We start from the raw sequence: 26,171 nt of genomic DNA, 5'->3' as shown, positions 1-26,171 counted from the left end.
AATGCTCTTAGAAATGAGAAAGGTGTACAGCAAGGTTGTATATTGGCTTCCCTCTTATTATATGATAGGACATCTCCTCAACAAAAAATTTCACTCCCTAAAGCTAGCTTGCAGGATCATCTCTGTTTTACTCTATGCAGAAGGCTATTGATCCATCAATAGTCTCAAGAACTCCTATTAGCTCCCATTTTTCAGCATATTGCCCCAGACAATCTGGGTTCTCAGTTTACCCCAGAAGGATGGAAGGCTGAGTCAACCTTGATCCGGTTAGGATCAAAAAATTGAATTCCTGGCAATATGAGCAGTTAGTATGCAATGCTGCACCATAATAACCACTTGCATCATCACAGAATGTAGTCTTACATTCTGACAAGGAACTCATTTCCCACCCATGAATTCCTCTAGACAAGAGATTGTCACTACATTTCTGAAGCACTCAAATTATTGGAAGTTAAGCCATTGTCACAATTTCTCTATGGTACCCAGATGGGCCCTTTCTCCAATTTTGCACATTAATATTTCTTCAAACCACATTTTGGTCCCTTCAAGCCCAAAGATATGTCTCAAATGCTACCCAAAGACTAAACATAGATCTTGTGAAAGTAAACACTAGATTGTGTTATCAACTACTGGCTCAGATTATCTTTTTCTCCCCTTTGACTTTGTCCCATTAATTATGAGCATTGATTTTCAATCCAAATGAAAAGAGGCAGTGACAACTAAAATCTCATCCTCAGAATATGTAGCAGACAGAGTGTCAATTGGACCTAGCTAAGTCTTCAACCACCACTCACAGTGAACCCAATAGAAATTCTGTGTCCCCTATGGCAGTGTTTTTCAACCAGTGTGCCGCGGCACACTAGTGTGCCGCGAGACATGGTCAGGTGTGCCGCGAAGCTCAGCAAGAGAGAGAGAGAAAGAAAGCAAGAGAGAGAGAGAAAGAAAGCAAGAGAGAGAGAGAAAGAAAGAAAGAGAAAGAAAGAAAGAGAGAGAGAGAGAAAGAAAGAAAGAAAGAAAGAGAGAGAGAAAGAGAGACAGGAAAGGAGGGAGAGATAGAAAGAGAGCAAAAAAGAGGAAGGAAGGAAGAGAGAAAGAGGGATGGAGAGAGAGAGGAAGGAAGGAAGAGAGAGAAAGAGGGAGAGAAATAGAGCAAAAGGGAGGAAGAGAGAGAGAGAGAGAATTTTTTTGTCCAAATTTTTTTAGCCCCCCCACTTCCCCCTGCTCAAGGTGCCCCATTATTTTGTATAAGTAAAAAATGTGCCGCAGCCCCAAAAAGGTTGAAAATCACTGCCCTATGGCATGCTTAAGTAATCCCAAAGTACCTAACCAGCACAATACCACACCATCTCCACAACTGTACTTGAACAATTCAGTCTCCCACCCAGAAAGAGCATATTTCACATCCTTGGACCTGCAGAAACAACCTCCCTGCTACTTGCTGACACTAGTCCTACTATTATCTACAATGTTTCCAGGTTCTACACAACAGCTTTTTAAAATCTGTCAGAAGATGGCTTGTGCCATAAACTAGCTTCAATAAGCACTTCACTCGTAATAGCAGAATAATTTTTATTGTGATAAGATTTAATTCGCCATGCTCCCTCATATCAACCTATTGCTCTACTCCTCCTTTTAGATTCTTTTTAAATTCCCTTTTTATTTTTTTAAAAGTTTTTATATGTAGTCTTTAAAAATGTATAGCTTTTCTACTGTTTAATTCTTTGTACCCTAGCCTCCTTATTCTGATTTATGATCACAATAAAGGTTCAATTTGAAGGCTACAAAATCCTTATTATAATAGTTTTCTAGCCATCTACTCAACACATTTAAGCCTTTTTTAAAGGCTAAGCAGGATTTTTATGTGACCTTAACTAGATTGTATTATTCAAGGTTAGGTTCAACTTGTACCTAAGAATCTCAGAACCATATCCTGGAAACTTGGGTTTTGTGCAATTGCCTACAACACCGCATTCATCTTTTCCCCAGACCATGACAGAAACATTGCAATATCAGTGCTCTGTAATATCTCTGCTTTTTCCAATGTTATTAAAGAGCAGTCTCAAATACAATACAATCAATGAGATTTAAGACAAAAATGGAATGCAGCACACTGATTTCAGTGGAACATATTTTCCTGAAACGCCACACAAGTGTATCTCATCAATCTTTCATGCACAAGTTATGCCTATCCAATCATAAATTAAACTGAATATTTTTTATTAATATCTTCTCATTTTCCTAATTCCAAAATTGAACAAAATATTTTAAAGTTAATTTGGGAATGGTTTTTGCAAATTAAATTTTCATTCAAAACATTGCTTTTTTACGTCCAATTAATGCAGTAATAAAAACACTTGAAAATAATATGAATTTTGTTACCTAGACAACAGCAATGACCTGTTGACTACTTAAACCTTTGTAGTAATGCTCTTTTTCTTTTCTGAATGAAGAAACTTATGTATATTTCCAGCCTTTAATAACTTTTAATTAAAGATTTATGTTAATATATTTTATTCTTGTATAATTATGTATCTCATTTTTCTGGCACTTTGATACTGCATTAGGGAAATCAAAACTACTTGAATCCCTTTCAAGGGCTTAAATTCAAATTTAATAAATTTAAAATACGTATCACTAAATCTCTTTTCTAACTCATTCACATTCCATTTTGTACATCCCCAAAGCAAACAGTAATGCCTCTATCTGAGAGATATAAATGCATACTTTTAAAATATATTATTATTATTAATTATTATTTTAAAAGCATTAGGTCATATTATCTAAGAAACACAATCTTGAGTAAAGCTTGTCTTAAAAGAGAAATTCCTAATTGATTTGTGAAAATTGCTCTTTTTACAATTTCTGTATTTATTCTGTTACTTACTTTTCTGCTTCTAACCTTAAGAGGAATAGCTACTATGATAAAAGGCAAGCAATAATGAATCTGAGACCTTCAATCACTGTCCCCTATTTTCAAGCTCTTGCGCCATTAATGTAAATAAAAGAACAAATTAAAAATGTTGAATAGAAATGAGCACTCATTATTGCTTTCCTTTTATCATAGTAGCTATTCCTCTTAAGGTTAGAAGCAGAAAAGTAAGTAATAGAATAAATACAGAAATTGTAAAAAGAGCAATTTTCATAAATCAATTATATATAATATATAATGTCTCTCTATATATAATAAAAAATAAAAAATAAAATTCTCTAAGCATGGCAATAAATGTAGCATGCTTCCAAAAGACAAATATATAAACCAGTGCCATACCTTTTTAAAAATTCCATATATTCTGTATGCTTGATAAGGCCAGTCCTCATCATTATTGTTTGGAAACATTGCCGATCAATAGCCCAAAGTTTCACATTTACGAGAGCTGGCAGGAAAAAATAACAAGTGGAATTTTGATTAGCAAATTTTTATTTAGGAAAACTTTGTAAATTGCAGAACCAATGAGGAAACCAGAAAATTATTTGATTTTTCTGTTTTTAAACCAGAAAAAGTAAAACAAAATATACCCAGTAATTAATATTATGGTGTGTGTAAATTCATCATTGTAACTTGATATAAATAATTCATTCTAAAATTGGAGGTAATTTTCTGGAGAAGTTATGTGTTTGGGTTTTTGTTTTGTTTTAAAAAGTAGGATTATAATTTTCTTAAACAAATGCCCAAAATCAATCACTTTTCATTCATTCCTTAGGCAATTTGTTATGTTTTCAGGTGTTCATATCTTTTTAAATTTATTTTATTTTATTTTATTTAGTTTGTCAAACATGTACAAGATGACAGGAAACAAGATAAACAAAAGGAGGAGTTTAAAAAGGAAGCAACCGAAAGGAAAAGTTCCAGATTATTTTACAAGTCATTTCACCTTCAAACAGTAGTTTCCTAAACTTAGTAATGATTTGACATGTGGATTTCAACTTTCATAATTCCTCAGCCAGCATGCTTGCTGGGGAATTCTGAGAGTTGAAGTCTACAAATCTTAGTATTGTCAAGATTGGGATCAGAAATGAGGAGGTGATAAGCCATCTGGGAAAGCCAAGGGAAATCATCAAAACCATAATACCACTTTATAAGGCCTTGGAATACTGCATTCAGTTTTGGTTGCCACGATGCAAAAAGGATACTGAGACTCTAGAAAAAATGCAGAGAAGAGCAACTAAGATGATTAGGGGACTAGAGGCTAAAACATATGAAGAACGGTTGCAGGAACTGGGCATGGCTACTTTAATGAAAAGAAGGACCAGGGGAGACATGATAGCAGTGTTCCAATATGTCAGGAGTTGCCACAAAGAAGAAGGAGTCAACCTATTCTCCAAAGCACCTGAGGGTAGAACAAGAAGCAATGGGTGGAAACTAAACAAGGAGAGAAGTAACTTAGAACTAAGGAGAAATTTCCTGACAGTCAGTTAATCAGTGGAACAGCTTGCCTCCAGAGGTTGTGAATGCCCCAATACTGGATGTTTTTAAGAAGATGGTGGATAACGAAGCAGTGGAAGTGATGTGCCGGTGCCTGGAGGCTGTTGGGGTCTGGATGTCAACAGACTCAAACTCAACCCGGATAAGACGGAGTGGCTGTGGGTTCTGCCTCCCAGGGACAATTCCGATTGTCCATCCATAACCCTGGGGGGGGAATTATTGACCCCCTCAGAGAGGGTCCGCAACTTGGGCATCTTCCTCGATCCACAGCTCACATTAGAGAACCATCTTTCAGCTGTGGCGAGGGGGACATTTGTCCAGGTTCGCTTGGTGCACCAGTTGCGGCCCTATTTGGACCGGGACTCACTGCTCACAGTCACTCATGCCCTCATCACCTCGAGATTCAACTATTGTAATGCTCTCTACATAGGGCTACCTTTGAAAAGTGTTCGGAAACTTCAGATCGTGCAGAATGCAGCTGCAAGAGCAATCATGGGCTTCCCCAGATATGCCCATTTTACACCAACACTGTGCAGTCTGCATTGGTTGCCGATCAAGTTTTGGTCACAATTCAAAGTGTTGGTTATGACCTATAAAGCCCTTCATGGCATCGGACCAGAATATCTCCGGGACCACCTTCTGCCGCACGAATCCCAGCGACCGATTAGGTCCCACAGAGTTGGCGTTCTCTGGGTCCCGTCGACTAAACAATGTCGTCTGGCAGGTCCCAAGGGAAAAGCCTTCTCTGTGGCGGCCCTGACTCTCTGGAACCAGCTCCCCCCGGAGATTAGAACTGCCCTCACCCTCCTTGCCTTCCGTAAACTTCTTAAAACTCACCTCTGCCATCAGGCATGGGGGAATTGAGGCATTCCTCCCCCTCCCCAGGGCCTATACAATTTTTGTATGGTATGTCTGTGTGTATGTCTGGTTTAATAATGAGTTTTTTTAAATGTTTTTAAATTTATTAGATTTGTTGTGAATTGTTCTATTGTATGTTGTGAGCCGCCCCAAGTCTACGAAGAGAGGCGGCATACAAATCTAATTAACAACAACAACAACAACAACCATCTGTCTGAAGTAGTATAGGGTTTCCTGCCCAAGCACAGGGTTGGACTAGAAGAGCTCCAAGGTCCTTTTCAATTCTGTTGTTGTTGTTAAAAATGAAAACTTGGAATATTTTGCATATGTGATGTGATATTCAGATGCTTCTGTTCTCAAATTCATCTTCTTAGAAAGAGATGGGGGGGGGGGCCGCAAATCCTCCATGTCTGGGATACCTATTTATAAGGAAAAACTACTAGGTTGGTTGCCTGCTATGTAATGGTTGAATATAACATATTGTAAGAATCAGGTATTTAATGGAATTTATTACTTCTTTTATGAATGAAAATAGGATCGCAACCTTAGGCAGCAAACCTATGCATGCATATTACAAAGAAAGTTCAATTTAATTTAACACACTTTCAATCTGAATAAGTATAGACAGAATTAGATTATATTATTACTATCCAATTGCATGCTCACCTATAGAGAGAATAATTTCACTGAGACTCATGAGGATTATTGGCAGGTTAATGCATATCAGTTTCCAACCACAGTTTCCAACCATAAAATCAGGAACGAACAATTCATTAAATCAGAAAAGAAGAAAAGAATGCTCATATAATTTTTCTCTTAAAGCAACTGCTAGTTAAATAAATTGGAACAATTCTTCTACAAAATTGTGGAGTCTGTGCCACTTGCTTTCATCTACCAGATGTATCAGTATGTTTAATATAATAATGGAAATTAAGCTAGGTCTTATCTATTCCTAAGAATATTGCTTTTATCAACATTTTTTATTATCATTAGTACCGCTTTATAAAATCTTAATAAGACCACATCTGGAATACTGCATCCAACATTGCAAAAAAGATGTTGAGAATTTGGCTAGTTGCAGAGACTCTAGAAAAAGTGCAATAAAGATTGGAGCAAAAATACATGAAGAACAGTTTCAGGAATTGAGTATTGTCTATTTGAATGAAAAGAAAGGCTAGGGAGTGACATGATAATAATATTCCAGTATTTGAGGGGCTGCCACAAAGAAGAAAAGGTCAATTTATTTTCCAAAGCACTAGAAGGCAAGAAAAGAGAGAAGTGATAGAAATTAATTAAGTAGAGAAGCAACCTGGAATTAAGAAGATACTAACTGTGGAACAGCTTGACTTCATAGGTAGAGGGTGCTTCATCCTTGGAGGTTTTTAAGAAGAGACTGGACAGCCACTTATTTGAAATGATATGGGATCTCCTGCTTGAGCTGGGGTTTGGACTAGAATGGGAGTCTGCAACCTTAAACACTCAAAGAGCCATTTGGACCTGTTTCCCATAGAAAATAAACCAGAATCCGCAAAACCTGGGTGGGAGTGGCCAACTCATCATTCCCACCCAGTCACATGACCCCCGCCACCACCACACCTACCCAGGTTTTATGGCTCCCGGTATCTTCTGTTGGAAATAGGTCTATGTCTCTGTCTCTCCCTCTCTCCCTCCCATTTTCCCTCCCATTACTGTTTTTCTCTTTTTTCCTCTGCCTCTCCCTCATTCTCTCTCTTCTTTCTTTTTTTCTTTCTTTCTCTTCCCCTTATCTGTCTCATTTGTTTCCCTCTCTTTTCCCTCTCTCCCTCTCCTTTCTTCCTTCTTTCTCTTCCTCCAGATCTCTCATTTCTCTCTCCCTCTTCTCTCTCAGTTGTTTCTCTCTCTTTGTCTCTCTCTCATTCTCTCCCTCCATCATTTTCTGTTCTCTCTTTTTCTCCCTTTTTCTCTCTCATTTCTCTCTCTCTCTTTCTTTTAATCTTATTTCTGTTTTTCTCTTTTTCTCTCTTGTAATATCTGTTTAGAATTGAGACAGCAGTAGACCCGGAACTGTTGAAAGGTTTATTGTTGAACACAGCAAAGAGCAATGGCTACTAGCTTCAGAGTAACTACTACAACAACAAAATGGCTGTGCCTGGCAGCTATTTATAACCCCTGCTGCCAGGCTGAGCCAACCAATCCGATCTCTGTATTTTCCCGCCCAAGGATAAGGGGTGGGTAACAATACCTAAATGCCCTCTGGACACAACACCCTTCCCCACCTGGTTTGCACACACAAAGTCCTCGAAATATGAGGGACGCGTGTGTGGTCTTGTAGAACAGCGAGGTTCGGTCCCTGGTGCGGACAGTGGTGTCACTGTTCCCCCAGGTGATGGCTATGGGTAAACTTCTGTGTTTGTTTCCAAAAGGGGATCACCCTTTACCGGTGTTATTGGTTCCTGGTGTAGAGTTTGTGGTACCGATCTTGGGTTTTGGTTGTCCAGTGAAGAATTGACCTCTGGGGAACTGAACGCTGTTGTGCTGGATGATGGAACGGATGGTGTTTATGACACTGGCGCGGCAGGTTCTAATGTTTGACGGTGAAGCTGGTCTATGTGCCTGTGCCAGGTCTGTCGGTCACCTAGTTGCATCCTATAAGAACAAGGGCCGGTTATTTCAGAGACCCAACCTGGTTGCCAACTGTGTTCTCTCCCCCACCCCATAATTTCAGGCATATACTGGCTCCCCTTTGGCAAAACTTCTTGTGGGAATGGGTATTTCCCTTTCTAGGTTCGGGGTGTATGTGGGATGGATACAGTCCAAACTAGTGCATAGGCATCGGCCCATGAGTGCCTACGCTGGGCTCCTGCCCGTAGTGGGGCAGGGAGTTGAATGTTGGGTTAGCAGGTAGAGGTTCACCTTGCTTCTCCAGTCTAGCCTCTTGAGGTGGCCTAGAGCCTCTTTTGCCGACCTCACGACCCTTTCTGCCTGGGTGTTGCTGTTGTGTGCCAAGGGGCCATTAGTATTTGTCTAATGTCTGATACAGCTAAAAATACTTGAAATTGAGACGATGTAAACTGTGGCCCATTGTCGCTTGCCAACATATCGGGCAGTCCATGGGTGGAAAAGTGTCTAGATAAGGTATTGATTATGCTCTCTGATGTAGTGGACTGGAGAATGTCTAGTTCCACCCAACCCGAGTAAGCGTCTACCAAGATCATGAATTGGTGGCCATGGAAGGGGCCCGCTAGGTCGAGGTGGAGTCTGGACCAAGTCTGGGCATTTCCCATTGTCTGGAGCATGCTTCCGGCAGCATGGGCCTGGAATTCTGGCACTCTGAACAGAGATTTACCCAGGTCTGGATGGCTTGGTCTAGACCTGGCTACTAAACATAGCTGCGGGCCAGGGCTTTCATCCGTACAATGCCTGAGTGGCACTCGTGGAGGAGGTGCAAGACTGCATCTTGGAGGGAGGAGGGGACTACTACTTGTGACCCGCAAAATAGGCACCCTCTATGATTAGAGAGCTCGCTCTGTCGGGTCTTGAATGGGGTAAAAGTGTTGGGCAAAACTCCTGTGGGCCACCCCCGTTTAACCCAATCAATGACTTGGGAGATGGTGCTATCGATGGATAAGTGGGCAGCTATGTCAGAGGCAGACAATGTGTTGCTGAGTTCCTCCACAAGGAGGATCTGTGATGCAGATGAGGGATCTATTACAGGTACAGGTAGGGGACAACAGCTAAGGGCATCTGTGTGTGACATATTCTTTCCAGGACGGTATTGTAGTTGGTAAGAGTAGGCAGCCAGAAATTCAGTCCACCTAGTCATTCTAAGGAAGTGAACTGGGGGGACTCTTTGGTGCCTGCTAGTATACCCAGTAAGGGTTTGTGGTCAGTTTGTAAGACAAATGGTCTGACATAAAGATAATCATGGAACCTTTTGACCAACGCGACAAGGGCCAAAGCCTCCTTGTCCGTCTGGCTGTAACTCTTCTCAGTATTGGACAAGGTCCTCGAGAAAAACGCTATGGGGGCCTGAGAGCCATTTGGTAGTTGGTGGCTGAGGATGGCACCTACACCATAAGGAGAGGCATCTGCAGCCAGGACCAATGGCCATTGATCATTGTATTGAACGAGCACTGCATCAGAAGACAGCAAGTCCTTTACGGCTGTGAACGAAGCCTGTTCCACCTCCCCCCAAACCCATGGTCTGTCGTTGTCTAGTAAGCGGTGTAAGGGTTCTGCTAGTGTTGCCTTATGTGGTAGGAAGGTGTTCTAAAAGTTGAGTAGACCTAAAAAGGCCTGTAATTCAGATTTGTTAGCGGGGGCAGGTGCCTGTTTGATGGTTGACACCTTGGCCTGTGTGGGATGGATGCCGGCAGCATCAATGGTATATCCCAGGAAGTCAACCCCTGTGTGGCACTTGCTACATTTTAGTCGAAGGCCTGCCTGTCGAAATCTGGAAAGAACGCCCCTGACTCGTGTGAGTAGCTGTTGCTCGGAGGTAGCGGATACGAAAATGTTGTCAAAATAGGGCATTACGCTGTGCAGCCTATAGAGGAGGTGCTCAATAATATTCTGAAAGAGGCCAGGGGCCACGGTCATGCCAAACTGGAGATGGCGACAGCGGAATGGCACCCGGTGGGTGACAAGAGTTGGAGCTTCCATGATGGCATCTTCCTCCAGAAGTTGTTGATATGCCTGCGCCATGTCCAGTTTGGCAAAAATTGACCCCTGGCCGAGGGAATGTAACAAGTGCTGTATGACAGGTACCGGGTAAGGGTTTCAGCTGAGGGTGTGATTAACCAACCCAAAACCTACTCCCAACACAAAACCAATCTCAAATGCAAATTATTAAATGCCAGAAGTATAGCCAATAAGATATCAGAATTCCTCCTCCTTCTTGACTCCTCAGTCTTTGATATTATCTTTGTTTGTGAAACATGGTTCAATGCATCCTACTCAGACTCCATTATTATAACAAGGAACTATCTTGTCTCTCGTTATGATGAATCCCGCAGAGGAGGTGGGGTAGCTATATTCTACAAAAAATCCTTAAACCTAAAAAATGTCAAAGTTGCACAAGATCTATTAATCCCTGAAACTATTGTCTGTGATCTTTCCCTAAATATCACAATTCTCTTCTTACTACGCTACAGAGCTCCAGACTATGACATCATACACACAAACAAATTATCAAAACTACTAACGTGGGCTATCCAGTGCCCACACCCCATCATCTCAACCTACCACACATCAACTGGACATTAAATAAATGTAGCACAGAACCTGTTGTGGTTAGCTCTGGCCCAGCTCCTGCCCCAAGGAATGTGCAGGTGGATGTGGGGGAAACATCCACATGCCGCAGGCCTGTTTTGCTCCCAATGGACTCTGCCAACGAAGCCTCCTCTGACCAAGGAAGCGTGAGTGACAGGGAAGAGGGAAGTTTGGCAGACAGCCCAGGAGGAGATCAATCATCTGTATCATCCTTGGATTCTGAACAAGAATTAATGACACATCCACGCATGCGTAGAGTGATGCATAGGAGACAACAACTGAAGGATTATTACAAGAGAAAATGAGGCCACCTGTGGTTGGGTGGGGTTGCTGTAATTAGTGCTACAGATAAAAAGAACAGCGTGCTGGTTTAGCCTTGTGGCAGTTTATCTGATTCATTGTTTCATCAAGATCGTGGTTTTTGTGCTGCTCAAGATTGTGTGTGGACTCTCTGGACTTTAGAATTGGACTCAATTTCCCAGTTATTGGGTGAGCAATTGGATTGCATTTAACCTGTGTCTTGTGTGTACCAGAAAATCCCTTTGACATTTAAAAAGGGAGCTGTTTCTGTTTTTCTGTTTATGAAAACTTTTGGGTTTTCCTTTTATCGTGTGGTGTGTGTCTTCCTGGAATAATTACCCTGTAATTATGGGTGGTTGAAATACGCCGGCAGAACAGAACCTATCCACTCTACTATATATAACACCATCACCAATTTTGGACTTGACCAACTAGTAACTAACAATACTAGAGTCGATAACTGTCTAGATCTCATCTTCTGCAACAGCAAAAGTACAATATATGGCTTACAAATAATAGTTGCGGTGGCTTGAAGGGTCCATATGAGCCGCTGAGGAGTTCGGAGATTTGGGCAACGATCGCTGGCCTTGGCTGCGGTCTGGGGAGCCCACGTGGGCCGCCGAGCTGCTGAGAAAAGCTTGGCGGTGTGGGCGGCAAACGGTTGTAACAGTCGTGGGCTGCCAAGCAGCTGGGAAGCTCGGCGGTGATCGGCGGTGGCTGGAGCAAGTGGGGAATCCCCGGGCTTGGAAAGCGGTGGCGGAGGCCCTGAAGGTGGGGAATCCCCCCAGCTCGAACTGTGGCGGTGGAGGCCCTGAAGGTGGGGAATCCCCAGGCTCGAACTGTGGTGGCAGAGGCTCTGAAAGTGGGGGAAATGGTGGGGAATCCCGGGCTTGGCGTGAGTGGCACGATCGAGTATTCCCGATGGTATTCCCAATGGGTGGCAGACGGTTTGATATGGGGATTCCCTGCGGTTGTAGTTGCTGCGGAGCGTTTCTGCTGGTGGCAGAGAACACGAGGTGGTAGGCGGTATAAGAAAGAAAAGGAGATATTTGTATCTTGATTTACCCATGAGTAAGTCACTTCCTCATCGCCAGATGTAATGTCTGTTTAGAAATGAGACAGCAGTAGGCCCGGAACTGTTGAAAAGTTTATTGTTGAACACAGCAAAGAACAATGGCTACTAGCTTCAGAGTAACTACTACAACAACAAAATGGCCATGCCTGGCAGCTATTTATAACCCCTGCTGCCAGGCTGAGCCAACCAATCCGATCTCTGTATTTTCCCGCCCAAGGATAAGGGGTGGGTAACAATACCTAAACGTCCTCTGGACACAACACCTCTCCCTCCCTCTCTTTCCTTCTTTCTTTCCTTTTTTTTTCTTTCCTCTTCTTTCTCTCATTAGTTTCTCTCTTTTCCCTCTCTCTTTCTCTCCTTCCACCTCACTCTCATTTCTCTCCCTCCCCCTCTCTCTTTTTCTCTCACTCTCTCGTTTGTTTCTCTCATTCTTTCCCTCCCATCATTTTCTCATTTCTTTCTCCCTTTCACTTCCCCCCTTTTTCTCTTTCTCATCTTTATCTCTCTCTTTCTCTTTCCCCCACTGTCTCGCTCGTGCATAAGCAGGACACCCACCTGGACCGGGATGACAGCAGCAGTAGTAACTCTTCCTCCCACTGCTGCCACTGTCTGCTCAGGTGAGTAGCAGTCATGCCACACAGGAGAGCCAGAGCTCTTCTCTCCCTGCATCTGGTGGCCGTGGTGGCTCCTTCCTGACCTGACACAAAGGGGACTGTGGCTGCTGCTGAGCAGCTTGCAAAGGATGCAGAATTGCAAAAAACAGCCAGTCACAGGCAATGCAGAGGAAATGCTAGGGCTGCTTCTGCCACATGACTCTGTGGAGAGGCCCATGCTTCTCTGCAGAGACCTGGTCACACAGAAAGCAGGTCATGCAACCGGGTCGGGCCAGTGTCTCAGGACAGAGAGCAGGTCATGTGACTGGGCCTGCAGGGAGCCACAGGAGATGGGTCAAAGAGCCACATGTGGCTCTGGGTTACTGACAACCTGACTAGAAGATCTCCAAGGTCCCTTCCATACCTATTCTTTATTTTTCACTTTTTACAAAAAAGAAACAACTCATGCATCAGAAATGGGGGAAGGGCAGACAGAGGAAGGGTTTTTTCAAAACTATGAATAGACACACAGCAAGAGAGAGACTTTTTTAAACAGTTAAACATTCCAATGATTTTATGTGCAATTTGTAAACCATCTGCATTAGCTGTTTTGATTGCCATTTATCTTTTCAAGCCAGGATTTTCAGTGCTCTGAATGAATTCATCACTAGATGCATGGTGCTGCATAGCAAGTGCTCTGAGTGACATGCAAGATGACCAAAGGAATACAGAATGAATTGAGGAAGTATGATGTCAAGAGTTTAAAGCGGGCTTAAATAATCACTTAGACGTCTGCCAATGGAATTTGTCTTGTTGTTTCATCTATTTCTTTTTTCCTAATTCTCTAAATAAATCCATATGCTTCATATTACTCTTTCTTTTTTTAAAAAAAACCCTCCCATGTATTCTTCAATAAATTACCCTAAGTTTGGGACAGATTGTCTATATATTATTTATATATTATTTATATAGTATCTATATACATACATACCAGAGGTGGGTTCCTCCTGATTTGGACTGGACTGGATTGTCTGAACCTGTAGCAACCCGCTGATGCCATCATGATGGCATCACGGATCCAGTTTGGTCAATGCCAGTCAGTGATGTCACCGTCTTTTTTTGGAAATTTTTCTGAATTTTTTACTATTTGGAAGTTTTTTCCTCTGCTGCTGCTTGAAACAGAGCCCTCCCGCTCGCCCCCAGGTTTATACTTACCATACTTTTATTCTTTCACCCGAAGCACAGCTGATCAGCTCCTCAGCTGTGTTTCGGGGTGATTATAGCTACTGAGCATGCACGAAAGCAGAATTGCATGAGGGGACATGCGCGAAACATCATGATGCAAACCGATGGCAAAGGAAAGTGGAACCCACCCCTGATACATACACGTCATAAATGGAAATGTAATCCTAACATTTTCATAGCTCTGAGATAATCAGAAATTATTATTATTGTTGTTGTTATTATTATTATTATTATTATTATTATTATTATTATTATTATGTCAGTACAGCACAGCAAACAAGATCACTATGCTGGATTTTGTATTTCATCACCAGTCGGGCGCTTCCCAAGCACCTAGGACTGCGTGATGTAGCGGTGAATTATGTTTGCCAATCCCAGTAAAGCGGCCTTTTGCAGATGGAGATTTTGTCAATTCCGATGGTTTTCAAATGTCCGCTGAGATCCTTTGGCACTGCACCCAGCGTGCCAAGTACCACTGGGACCACTTTCACTGGCTTATGCCAGAGTCATTGCAGCTCAATTTTTAGATCTTCATATTTCACTAATTTCTCTAGCTGCTTCTCCTCAATTCTGCTGTCTCCTGGAATAATAATAATAATAATAATAATAATAATAATAATAATAATAATAATTATTATTATTATTATTATTATTATTATTAATTAGATTTGTATGCCGCCCCTCTCCGAAGGCAGGGAGCAGCTCACAACAACAAAACACAGTACAAATCCAATGATTAAAAAAAATTTAAATGGAAGATTATGCCCAGATAATTTGGGATAAGATTAAGATAGGCTTTGTTGTCATTTTTTACAATGAGCACACTACATACGTTGTTTGAGTTCATCAATGGAACAGAATCAAAAATTAAATGTAAGATTACAAATTACATTTTTTCCAAATCAAGGGTCTAAATAATAATGTGAGGAAGAACATTTACCAGATGGAACTAGAAAATTTATAGCTTTATATATTAGACACATTTTTTCATACAAAGATGATTATATCTAATCATAAAAAAATACTGATTTGATCAGCTAAAGTTTAAATAAATATGCATAGTAATAAAGCATATGTGTGCCCCAGCTAATTCTAAAACTGTTGTCCTTAAAGTCATTTTAGAACATTTAGATTTTAATTAAAAATATGTCTTAGATTCCAGGGAAGAACATATGCTGCCTGGTGGACAAGCATCTGCAAAGGGAACAAGAAATGGGTAGAAGACCATCTTACTTTCATTAATTCTCCCAGGAAAAGCGCCCCTGAATTTCAATTTCATAACGGCTCTTCTCATACAGAAACAGCTCTATATTTAATTTCCATTATTAGAACCATTACTCAAAACTCTTTATAGCATCTCCATAGCTATATCTATGGGTATCCATTAACAAAAGCTTCCAAGTTTAAAATGCATATTCTATTTGTACTTTGCCATACAGAAATATACCTAAAAATAGAGAGTTGAGTATTAACAGCTTCTCAGTAAGACTTTACTATGATACTAGACTTTACACAACAGAAATGCTAATATAGTAACAAGTACATGAAAGGAGATGTTTAAAAAGGAATAACACTAAATGATTTTATAGACATGAGTGTGATAAGAGAAGTGGATAGTGAATGTCATTATCTCTTGCTTGCTGTTTCCATCACCCGATCAATGGATCTCTGAATTCATATGTAAAGGTTTTTATGATATTTTTTCTTCATTACAATTGTGCTATAATCAGGAATATTTTTCCTTGCTAGTGAAAGAGAAATAGGCAGTGTATTTTTCACAGTACCTTCAGCAGTGATGGCGAACCTATGGCAAGCATGCCACAGGTGGCTCGTGGAGCCATATGAGCCGGCACGCGAGCCATTGCCGTAGCTTAGCTCCAGCATGCATGTGTGTGCCGGCCAGTTGATTTTCAGCTCACATGGAGGCTCTGAGATGGCATTTTCAGCTTCCAGAGAGCCTGTGGGTGTGGGAAAGGACATTTTTGCCCTCCCAAGTCTCCAGGGAATCCGCTGAAGCCTGGGAAAGGCAAAACACAGGTCTACTAAAAACTGGAAAACAGGCCATTTCCAGCCTCCAGAGGGCCAAGGTAGGCCATTTTTGCCCTCCCCAGGCATTGAATTATGAGTATGGGCACTTATGCATGCATGATAGTGCATGTACATGCGCTTTCGGCACCCAAGGAAAAAAAGGTTTGCCATCATTGCACTAGGGTATCCATATTAGATATAAAAGTCTAAAATGGATAGAAAGTAAATGCTACTTGCTACAGTATGATTCATGTGCACTTATCAATATCTTTGAAGATATTATTTATCTCCAAAAGTGGAAGAAAGAGATCACGAAAGCGATAACTCACAATCAGTCATCCTTCCTTGGTCAGTAAAAGTGTCTCAAAAATATTACTTCCTTCTCTCTCCCAATCATAAATTGCATCTCAACGGGTCACTGTTCTATGGTGCCTTCTGGGCTGACATCTGTTTTATCATATCATTCACAAAAAATCCTCAGGGAATTCTATCTAATGTGCTTTCTTTCTGAAACAGGCCGTTTGGGGTTTTTTTTGGGGGGGGGGGTGTTGGTACAACCATAAGCCATTACATTTCATCTACAAATTCCTTATTAAAGACAGATTAAATGGGCTTGCACTGTAGTCTATCATTTCTAATAATTATGAAGAAGCATTAAAGTAGTCACATCATGAAAAAGGCTAAATGAGTCAACCTGGATACTTTCCCCCAGTTACATTCTTTAATTGTATGCATATATCTAACAATACTTTGGTAAATAACTGATCAGGTTCCCTGACCCCAGGGGAGGCATTCAAAGAAGGCAGATGTTTCAGCACTTTTAGGCAGAGGTGTCAAACTTGCAGTCCTCGGGCCAGATGAATCACATTCCGGTCATTCCCCACCCTGGGTAAGCAAAGGGGGGGGGGAAGGAAACATTGTCATACATCATGTGATGACAATGTGTCATTGTGAGTTTGACACCCCTGCTTTTAGGAGAAACGTTCAATAAAACCACCCCCCTCTGAACCCTCCTGCCCATGGGTTCAGAAACCACACGAACCCATGACTAGAGCAAGGAAGCTTATAACAAATCATGGATATAAATTATGTTTTGGATATTTAGGCATAGTTTAACTCAGTGTTTATCAAAATGAATAACTTTAAGATGTCTGAACTGCAATACTAGATGGGGAATTCTGGGAGTTGAAATTCAGACATCTTAAAATTGCTGAAGTTGAGAAAGACTGGTTTAAATGAAGATCTGGATTTTGGGATCCTTCTAGGACTAACCAAGTCATAGCTTAACACAGGCACAGGGGTATCAAACTGAATTTCTTTGAGGGACGGATTAGCATTGTAGTTCTCCTCCAGCGGGGTGGAGGGCAGAATGGGGTGGACTCCTCCTGCAACAAACTGGTCAAAACAAGGCACAAGGAGACATGTACCCCCCCACATCCCATTTTTGGCTTGGATGGCTTCCTGAAGCACTTTGCCACCCAAAATGGAAAATGGGAGGGACTGCACATGCCCCTCGTGCCCAATTTTTGCTGCCAGAGGGACCACAGACTGGTCCTTTGCTATTTCCAGGCTGGGCCCATGGGCCAGATTTATACACCGCTGACTGTAAGAAAGATCATTCTCAAGTTTCTCAGGTCACTTCAAGGTGGTATATGGTTTTAATTCATAAAGTGTATGTTCCCTCATACTTCTCTTTCATTATCTCACTTTGTTTTGTTTTGGTATTAATTTTGATTATGTGTCAGATATTCAGTATAAATCTAGAAAAATGTCCCTTTAGAATCATGTAAAAATAAAAAAGAGGTATTTTTATTGCAAACGTCAGAGCATTTCTTTGTAATAAAAATCAGATTTAAAATACTGCTGTGTAAATTTGTCTCTGAATACTATGAAAAGGCTGAGAGTTGATATGCAATCTATCTTAGAGAATGATATGAAACCTGAATATAGTAATTTGTAACTACATTAAAACGGTATGAAGAATGGGTGAGCAACCTCCATGTGACAATTTGACAGGATGTGCCCTGAATTAAAAAATAAAATTGCATAAAAGAAAAATTATGTTTGCCCATACAAGTAATAGGTTTATTTTTGCAAGCTGCCACTCTAGGTTCAAAAATGGCAAAGTGATTATAGAGTACCTATGTGATAGGGAGCTGTTTGTAAAACATAAGCAAAAAGGATAATTCATTTTCATAATGTAGGCCAGATTAACTTTTTAAACTTTTAAATCCAACTTTTAAAAAATTGACACGTGCTACTTAAGTCAGCTTTACCAATCTGAAGCTAAATTTTACCCATTAATTGCTCTAAAGAGGTTAAAAACCTCCACCACTGGTATGGTAAAAGATGCTACCTTCTTTTTTTATAGCTATAACTCAATGATCTTTTTCAAAATCATAGCTTTGTTTTAATTGGATGTGAGCAACAAGTTAAAGTTAAAAAATTTAATATTAGGAGTTGGTTAGTATTTGGATAAAGAATTCCAGATTTGTAAATTAGAAAAACATAACTGAAGGCGATTTCCCCCCTTCATTGCTACCAGAAAAGGTATTAACATTGTCAACATTGCCTACAGAGAAATTTATTAATTCAGGGATAACATGTTAGATACTAGATCAGTCTTGTTGAAAAATCAGATTTAAATTTCTTCTAACTACCCAAGTATATAACAAAATTAACTTTTCAGTAGAATAAACAAAATGGAAGTAATGACAAAATTATTATACACATATAAGTAGCATTCATTGTCTGGCATAAAAATATCAAAACAGATGAAATAGTAGAAATTCACAATCAACAAATGTGTATAACAATTGATGTTACACAAATGATCCCAATATAAACATAAATTAATTCAACACTTTAAATCAATTTTGGAATGGATATTTTAGTCAACGGGATTAGGTATGACTTTGATACAAGTGCTGAGTTTAGTGACTTCTTTTATAAAATTAATAATTCATAGTATATATAAAAATTAATAATTCATAGTATATATAAAAATTATTTGGTCAAGGGTTTGAATATCCCATTGAAATAATGCAGATTATCTCCAAAAATGTCTATTCAATATTTTTCTAACTACTTCTTCCTTAGTTCACACACATACACACACACACACACACACACACGCACACATTTATACTGTATATAAACTTACAAACTATACAAAGAAATGCATAATTTAGTATTAAATATGTGGCTGCTAAAACTGATACATGGACCTGATCTATGAAACTAAAAAGAAAAAAGATATTAAAAATTGCAATTGGTTCTTTCAGGAACAATATGATATCGTTTACAAGAATGTAAAGGTTAGAGACCTAGGGGGGGAAAAACCCTTTTGTAGTGTACAAGAATTCACTTGCAAGTTGTCAATTTTGAAGTTGCCAACATACAGCTAATATTTGGGGTCTACAGAAGAGAGTGCAAATATCAAAATGTAGCTTATAATTATGACCTACCAGAGCCATAATTCAGACAATTACTTCTGGCTTCCAAAACTTTCCTTCACGTACTGAATGCTATGGGATTCTCTAATGCTACCTTCCATTCCAGGGTGGCTGGACCTCTTTGATTGATCTGACTTCCTTCCAGTGATTTATGGGTCAATAAGGTCCATCCATAAGTTGAATGGAATGGAAGGGAATGGAATAGGAAATATAATAACTTTTTTGTCACTTTGAATGTACACTAATTGGCATACATTAAAATGGAATTTCATTGCATGCAGCTCTCAAAAGGTCACCCCCTCCAATACACACTACATAGACATGACAAAATAAATAAATACAAAATAATATCAGAGGTACTCTTGAGTTGTCCCTGTTGTTCTGTTATATTTGTTTGTTTGTTTGTTTTGTCTTGTCAAGTAAATATTGGTGGTATACAAAGATATAACAATATTTATATACAGTACATGATACTAGTAAAAGAGAAACATTAGGATAGGGTAGGGGAAGGCACTCTGATGCACTTATGCAAAATTGACAAAAATATATAATGTAACGAACAATTTGCAAAGGTAATTACAAACTGAATGATATAGAAATATGAATATACAAAATGTAAAAATGGAAATACAAGGAAAAGATGAAATGGGTAAGATCTGTAAAAAGATATGCAAAAAGATATTGTGGTGCATACACCTTCTTTTAATTAATTTTTGTAAAACTCAATAAAGAAAACTTTTTAAAAAAAGTTGTACGTGCATAATTGCACTCTGGTGCACTTACGCAGGTATATATGATCTATCTAAAGCAGGAGTGTCAAACTGGCAGTCCGCGGGTCAGATGTGTCACAACGCAAGCTACAGCTACTCCAGCTCCGCGAATGGGAAAATCATTACAAAACATCTTGGGATGGCAACGTGATACCACAGGTTTGACCCCGTGATTTAAAGCCTTGGTTGCTGCTTTAAATAAGGGGGAAGGTAAAGCCTTGGATTTGACTACACCCAAGAGGATCTCTTTTACCTCTCACAAATTTTATAATTCTCGGTGTTTTAGAGAGCGACATGAAATGTGAAAAGAATTGTCTAGAGCAGTGGTGGAGAACCTTATCTCTATCGTGCATGCTTGAATGCCCGCACCCATAATTCAATGCCTGAGGAGGGCAGAAACAGCTTCCCCCAACCCCTGGAGGTCCTCTGGCGGCCAGAAACAGCCTGTTTCTCAACTTCTGGTGGGCCAAGTAGATGAGTGATTCGCCCTCCCCAGGCTTCAAAGGCTTCCCTGGAACCAGAGGAGGGCAAAAATGCCCTCCCCCATCCCCTGGAGACTCTCTGGAAGCCAAAAATGTCCTCCCAGAGCCTCTGTGCTAGCCAGCATACACATACACATTGGAACTGAGCTAGGGCAAAGGGCTCGCATGGCAGCAGATATGGCTCCACATGCCACCTGTGGCACCCATGCCATAGGTTCGCCATCACTGGTCTAGAGCATTTCTGGCTCCAAACAAGTACAAACTTGACCAAACCCAGGTTAGAGCCATGTCTTTTATTGTTGTTATAAAGGTGGCAAAGCAGAGGTGGGTTTCTCCGGGTTCAGACTGGTTCACACAAATTGGTAGGAAACTGCTGGTAACATCACTATGACATCACAGAACTAGTTCAGTCAGTGCTGTAATGTTTTTTAAAAAAGGATTCCCCCCCCCTTGATTTTTTTTCAACATTTTTTACAGGGTTTACAGTAGGCACAGAAGCTGAATTTCCAGCATTGGCCATACATCACCATCTTGTTTTTGGCTCTCTTGTTGGCTCTTTTTGCAACTGCGTACGCGCATGCAAAGTGCACCTGCAGCCACATGGTATGGAAGGAAGAAAACCAGACAAATATCACTTTCTCTGATATTTCATTAAAATATATTTTCTTCCCACAGTTCATCCCTTATCAATAGACAAATTGCAACATCTTTTCATTTAGTCTTAATCAGCAAAATGGCATGAAGTGCTATCAGGAATAACACAGACTCACAGACACAGACAAAACTTATACATACATATATACGGGGGGGAGGGGGTTGTTTCTGGTTGCTCTTAAATTAACGGATCTTGATCATATAAATCCACTTTATATTCCTGCCATTTAATTTTTAAAAGCTTATTTGTTAACCCCTTCAATTAATGTCCCACAAGTTGATTTCTTATTAGTTTATTTTTGTCTCCTGTCATAAATTTGCCTCACATCTTTTTTGTTAAGCCAAAACAACAAATCTATTTAAGTTTAACTTATGCTTTATTTTTTAACCCCCTTTAATTATTATTATTATTATTATTATATTAGTTAGCTTCACTTGTAAATCCTATGTAGTCTTTTTTCCTCCTATCATTAATTAATTAATTAATTAATAAATGATTAATTAATTAATTAATTAATTAGATTTGTATGCCGCCCCTCTCCGAAGACTCGGGGCGGCTCACAACAGAGTAAAATAAAAAAATAAATAATCCGAATAAATTTAAAATATTTAAAGATTAAAAAAAAAACCCATATACTAACAAACACACACACAAGCATACCATGTATAAATTAAACATGCCCAGGGGAAGATGTTTCAATTCCCCCATGCCTGACGGCAAAGGTGGGTTTTAAGGAGTTCTGGTATTTTTAAATCCACTTTCAGATCCACATTCAAATGAGCTTCAGCCAGTATTTTGTCCAGTAAAATTAGTTTTTCTTCAGTATCCTCCTTTAAATCAATTTTATAGTAGCAAACAATCTTAACAGTAATGTCTGAGGGCACTGTTCCCAATAATCTTGAATTGTTCCACTTCTCCTTTAATTATAGTCTTTACAAAAGATCTCACTAAAGAAACAATACTTTTCTTGTTTTCTTTTGAAGATTCACACACATCTGCAGATAAGAGCTAATTGTACATAAATTCTAGGAAAGCTAATGTCACCACAAAATACGTCATTTTTTTACGGAAGATATAAATTCAATCTCACTGTCAAATTAAATCACCATGTTTTTCTTGGTAAGATCTTCTCCATGAAAGCAACACCAGGAAAAACCCAAAACAAAACATGCTAATTTCTATACTGTTACACTGCTGCTTATAAACAGAAAGACCAATTACATTAGCAATGTAAATAATCCTGGGATATATTATTTTATAAATACTTTCCTCGTTAAAACTTTGGTCGATTTGGTATCCACTTAGAATCACCTTCAGAAAACACAAGTAAACTTTGTAATGGACAATGATAAATAAAGCATCCTTCTTTATATCAAGCAGTTATATCTTTTTGAACAAAATGTTGGAAAACCTTTCACTTATCAATAGGGAATATATTCAATTTCTTTTGAAAATTTTGTGACCTATTTCACTGTCAGCTGACTATAGCATATAAATGTAAACAGAGACAATTGTTTTCACATATTCTATATATCTTCATTCTAAGCTATACAAAAGAAATCCTTTAGTAAAAATAATGACATGGCTATGGACTGGCTTGGATCAAGGCTAAGAAATAATTAAACTAAAGTCTCCTGAAATCAGTGCAGTTAGATAAAGTTTAGTTCTACCAATTTCAGCAAACCTACTCCATTTATAAATGCTTTGTTTAAACCTTGGAAAATAAGACTTGTTAAATGGAAACAAGTAGAAAGTAAATCCAAATAAAACAGAGGTGTCTGGGATCAATAGGAATCTGGATTTGGAGACTATCCTTATCCTAGTTAGATAGGATTGCAGGACTAATTGCATCTTGAAAGTGTTCATTAATACTCAACTATCACTAGATTGGCAGATGTCAGCTATTTCAAGAAGCCTATTTAGATATCATTGTATCTATGGCCTATCTGTAAAGGAAAAACTCTACATATGATTGTTTTGAGGGTATCAAAGCAATCAAACTCATAGCTCAATCAAAAAAGCTGTTCACCCAATTAGCCATAGTAGCAGCAGCAGGATAGTGAATCTATGGAGGTTTGTTGGCATGTTCCACTTGATCTACCAAAACCATCATAGATATTGAACATAGATTAGTAAGGTTGGAAGGGACCTTGTAAGTCTTCTAGCCCAGGCCCCTGTTCAAACAAATGATTCTCCAGTCTCTTCCTGAAAACCTCCTGTAAAGGAGTCCCCACAATTTCAAAAAATAAGCCATCAGGAAATTACTCCTTAGTTCTAATCTCTCTTTGATGGTCGTCGACTCATTACTTCTTGTCCCGTCTTTAAGATGCTTTAGAGGATAGGTTAAGTCCCTTCCCCTTCTCTGTGCAATACTGGAACACTGCAATCATATCACCAGGGGTGGGCGGCTGCCCAGATGGGATGGAATGCAGTGAGGTAGCAAAAATGGAGCTCTATCCCAGAGCACCCAATTTGCACTGAAAGATGTTGAAAGAAAATGCAGGGCATCCTGCATAAGCCATGCCCACAGTATGGAAGTAAAATATGTGGTAGCCCTTCACTGCATATCACCCCTAGTCCTGCTCTTAGATTACTAGACATGTGCCTAGTTTTCTCAGGCATTCATTAGATAGATGCCTTAGCTTCCAACTACTTATCAACTTTGCTATTCTTCTCTGTTGTTCTCTGCACCCTTTCTAGAAGTTTTTGGGGGGCCCTTTTCTATGAGATCTGTTTTCCATTTTTCCATGAAATTCCCTAATCCTACACCAAGGATAAATGTAAATCCATATCATCTATGTGCAGCAGTTCTAATTTTGCAATAAAGGTAAAAGGGGGGAAGGGGAAAATAGAATGGAATAGAATAGAATTCTTTATTGACCAAGTGTAATTTGTCTTTGATGCATATGCTCTCAGTGCACATAAAAGAAAAGATACATTTGTCAAGAATCATGAGGTACAACACTTAATGATTGTCATAGGGTTGAAATAATAAGCATCCAGGAAAAAATATTAAGGATACAAGAAATAAGTTACAATCATACAGTCATAAGTGGGAGGATAGGAATGATGAGAAAAATTAATAGTAATAATAATGCAGCCTTAGTGAATAGTTTGACCGTGGTGATTGAATTATTTGTTTAGCAGAGTGATGATGTTCAGGAAAAAAACCCTGTTTTTGTATCTAGTTGCGCAGTGCTCTATAACAACGTTTTAAGGGTAGGATAATCTATGTATTCTAAGTATCATAGAGAGAATCAATGCATTCTATACATTTTGCAGATGCATTTAAACACAGATCACTATTACATCTCTCAATTAGTGGTCAATTTATCATTGAAATCTACCAAAAGGGAAGATGATTCACCAGTCATGCTGATAGTCCCAGAACTGAATAGATGGAAGAGATGTCTAATTCATACACGAGGCTGTGGTTTTCAAAGCAATATAGCACCTTTGAATCTAAACTACTGTACATCCCTAATCATTTATGCTGCAATTAATGAACTGGGATTTTTAGGCTATATCTTTTAAATTTTAAAACATGTTCTTTGTGATATTACATCAATAGGTAGACTGATAGGAGACTGATTAGTGAAGCAAACTCCTGGGGAAAATATACTTAGGCAAGCATGAAGCCATGTGGAAACCATTTTAATACTTGGATATTTCCACTTACAATTCAACTCTGCTGGATACTTCAATTCATGAATAATAACAGCATAAAAGGGGCTGTGGCATGGCTTCCTTACTGTTCCAAAACTTACAATAAGCATTTTTTTATTATTATTCTTCCAATATCTTTTTTTAAAAAGCAGCAACACCCCCCCCCCACAACCACTTAGATGTACAGACCCTGAAATCAGAAAGAGAAAGGGCATCCAATGGATAAGAGCATTATTTTGCTGCTTCTTGCGATTATATTATGCACAATAGTGCTTGACATTTTTGAATATCAAGTTTATTGCAAAGCCTAATAGGTTCCCCAGAGTTACATTCACAATGTACCATTTTCTCATCTCATTTTGTCTTTATGACAACATTCTAAACAATGCACTGCCATAACAGAATGGCCAATGGAATGTGCCTGTTTCAAGAGAACAATATTAGCTATGATAGCTGAAGCAGTAAACACTGGCTTATCCCTCAAAATCATTAATGTGGAAAAGATTAAAATGATTTAAAATAAATCCAACTCTATGAAAGAATCCAAAGAAAGTACAATTCATTTAAAAATGTGTAGCTCTTGCAAATATCATTTGAAAAGCCATTAAAAACTAGCAGGGTGTTCTAGTTTAGAATTTGAAACCAGAATTAAAATTTCAACTATGACAGAAGATGATTTCTTTTAATATTTTCCTCTGATCTCAAACTTTAGTTAATATAAAACTCAGTGGTCGGAATTTAGTACAAACCTCACCTATGATAGACACACAGTCTTGCTTTCAATTTATTTCTGAATGAATCATAAGGTGCAGATTATTGCGTGCATTTGAGACCCTTAGCTTTGGATCATTGAGAATACATCTTTTTCTATGTGGCTTTTCTTCCACAGGGATTGCGGTACAGAAACATTTTTCAAGGGTTACTCTGGCATCATTAAAACTCTTTTAAATGTTGAGAGTTGCAACTCAGTTACAATATAGAAGTTTTATTATTTTTATTCTATGTAGTCACTGTAAACCTCTGTGAGACTATAAAAATGAGCAGAATAAATAATTAACAACAAATGAACAAGAAGCTTCTGTTTTGATTTAAGAATCACCAACACAATAGAAGTCTGTTTGGGTGTTATACACTAAGGGGAAAAAAATATCAATCCTTGCAGAAAACACATAAACATTGGTCTAGACACTTCACTAATCCCATCTTAAAGATCCCTCAGTACCCATGCCTTCGTTGAACCTATATAATCACAGCTGACCCAAAAATGTTTGAACAGGACTTTATTTCATACAGTATGAGTTTTATCACACAGTAAATTCTACACGTCTTCAAGCAAATATGAGCAGAACTGTTTTTAAAGATATGGGGTCA

The 26,171-nt window shown here is 39.2% G+C and overlaps 1 protein-coding gene across 6 annotated transcripts in view; it reads right to left on the bottom strand.

Annotated features, from left to right (window-relative positions):
* PRKG1 (protein kinase cGMP-dependent 1) overlaps nt 1-26,171 on the bottom strand; it is a 1,199,739-nt gene that overhangs the window by 389,226 nt on the left and 784,342 nt on the right. For all 6 annotated transcript variants that reach the window (XM_070752281.1, XM_070752276.1, XM_070752278.1 and 3 more), the window contains one exon: nt 3,269-3,374. In XM_070752281.1, the coding sequence (XP_070608382.1) occupies nt 3,269-3,374 (106 nt within the window). The remainder of the gene's footprint in view (nt 1-3,268; nt 3,375-26,171) is intronic.

Source organism: Erythrolamprus reginae, chromosome 5 (assembly GCF_031021105.1).
Source record: "Erythrolamprus reginae isolate rEryReg1 chromosome 5, rEryReg1.hap1, whole genome shotgun sequence".
Classification (NCBI taxonomy): Eukaryota; Metazoa; Chordata; class Lepidosauria; order Squamata; family Dipsadidae; genus Erythrolamprus; species Erythrolamprus reginae.
This window is presented reverse-complemented; position numbering and strand designations above follow the sequence as displayed.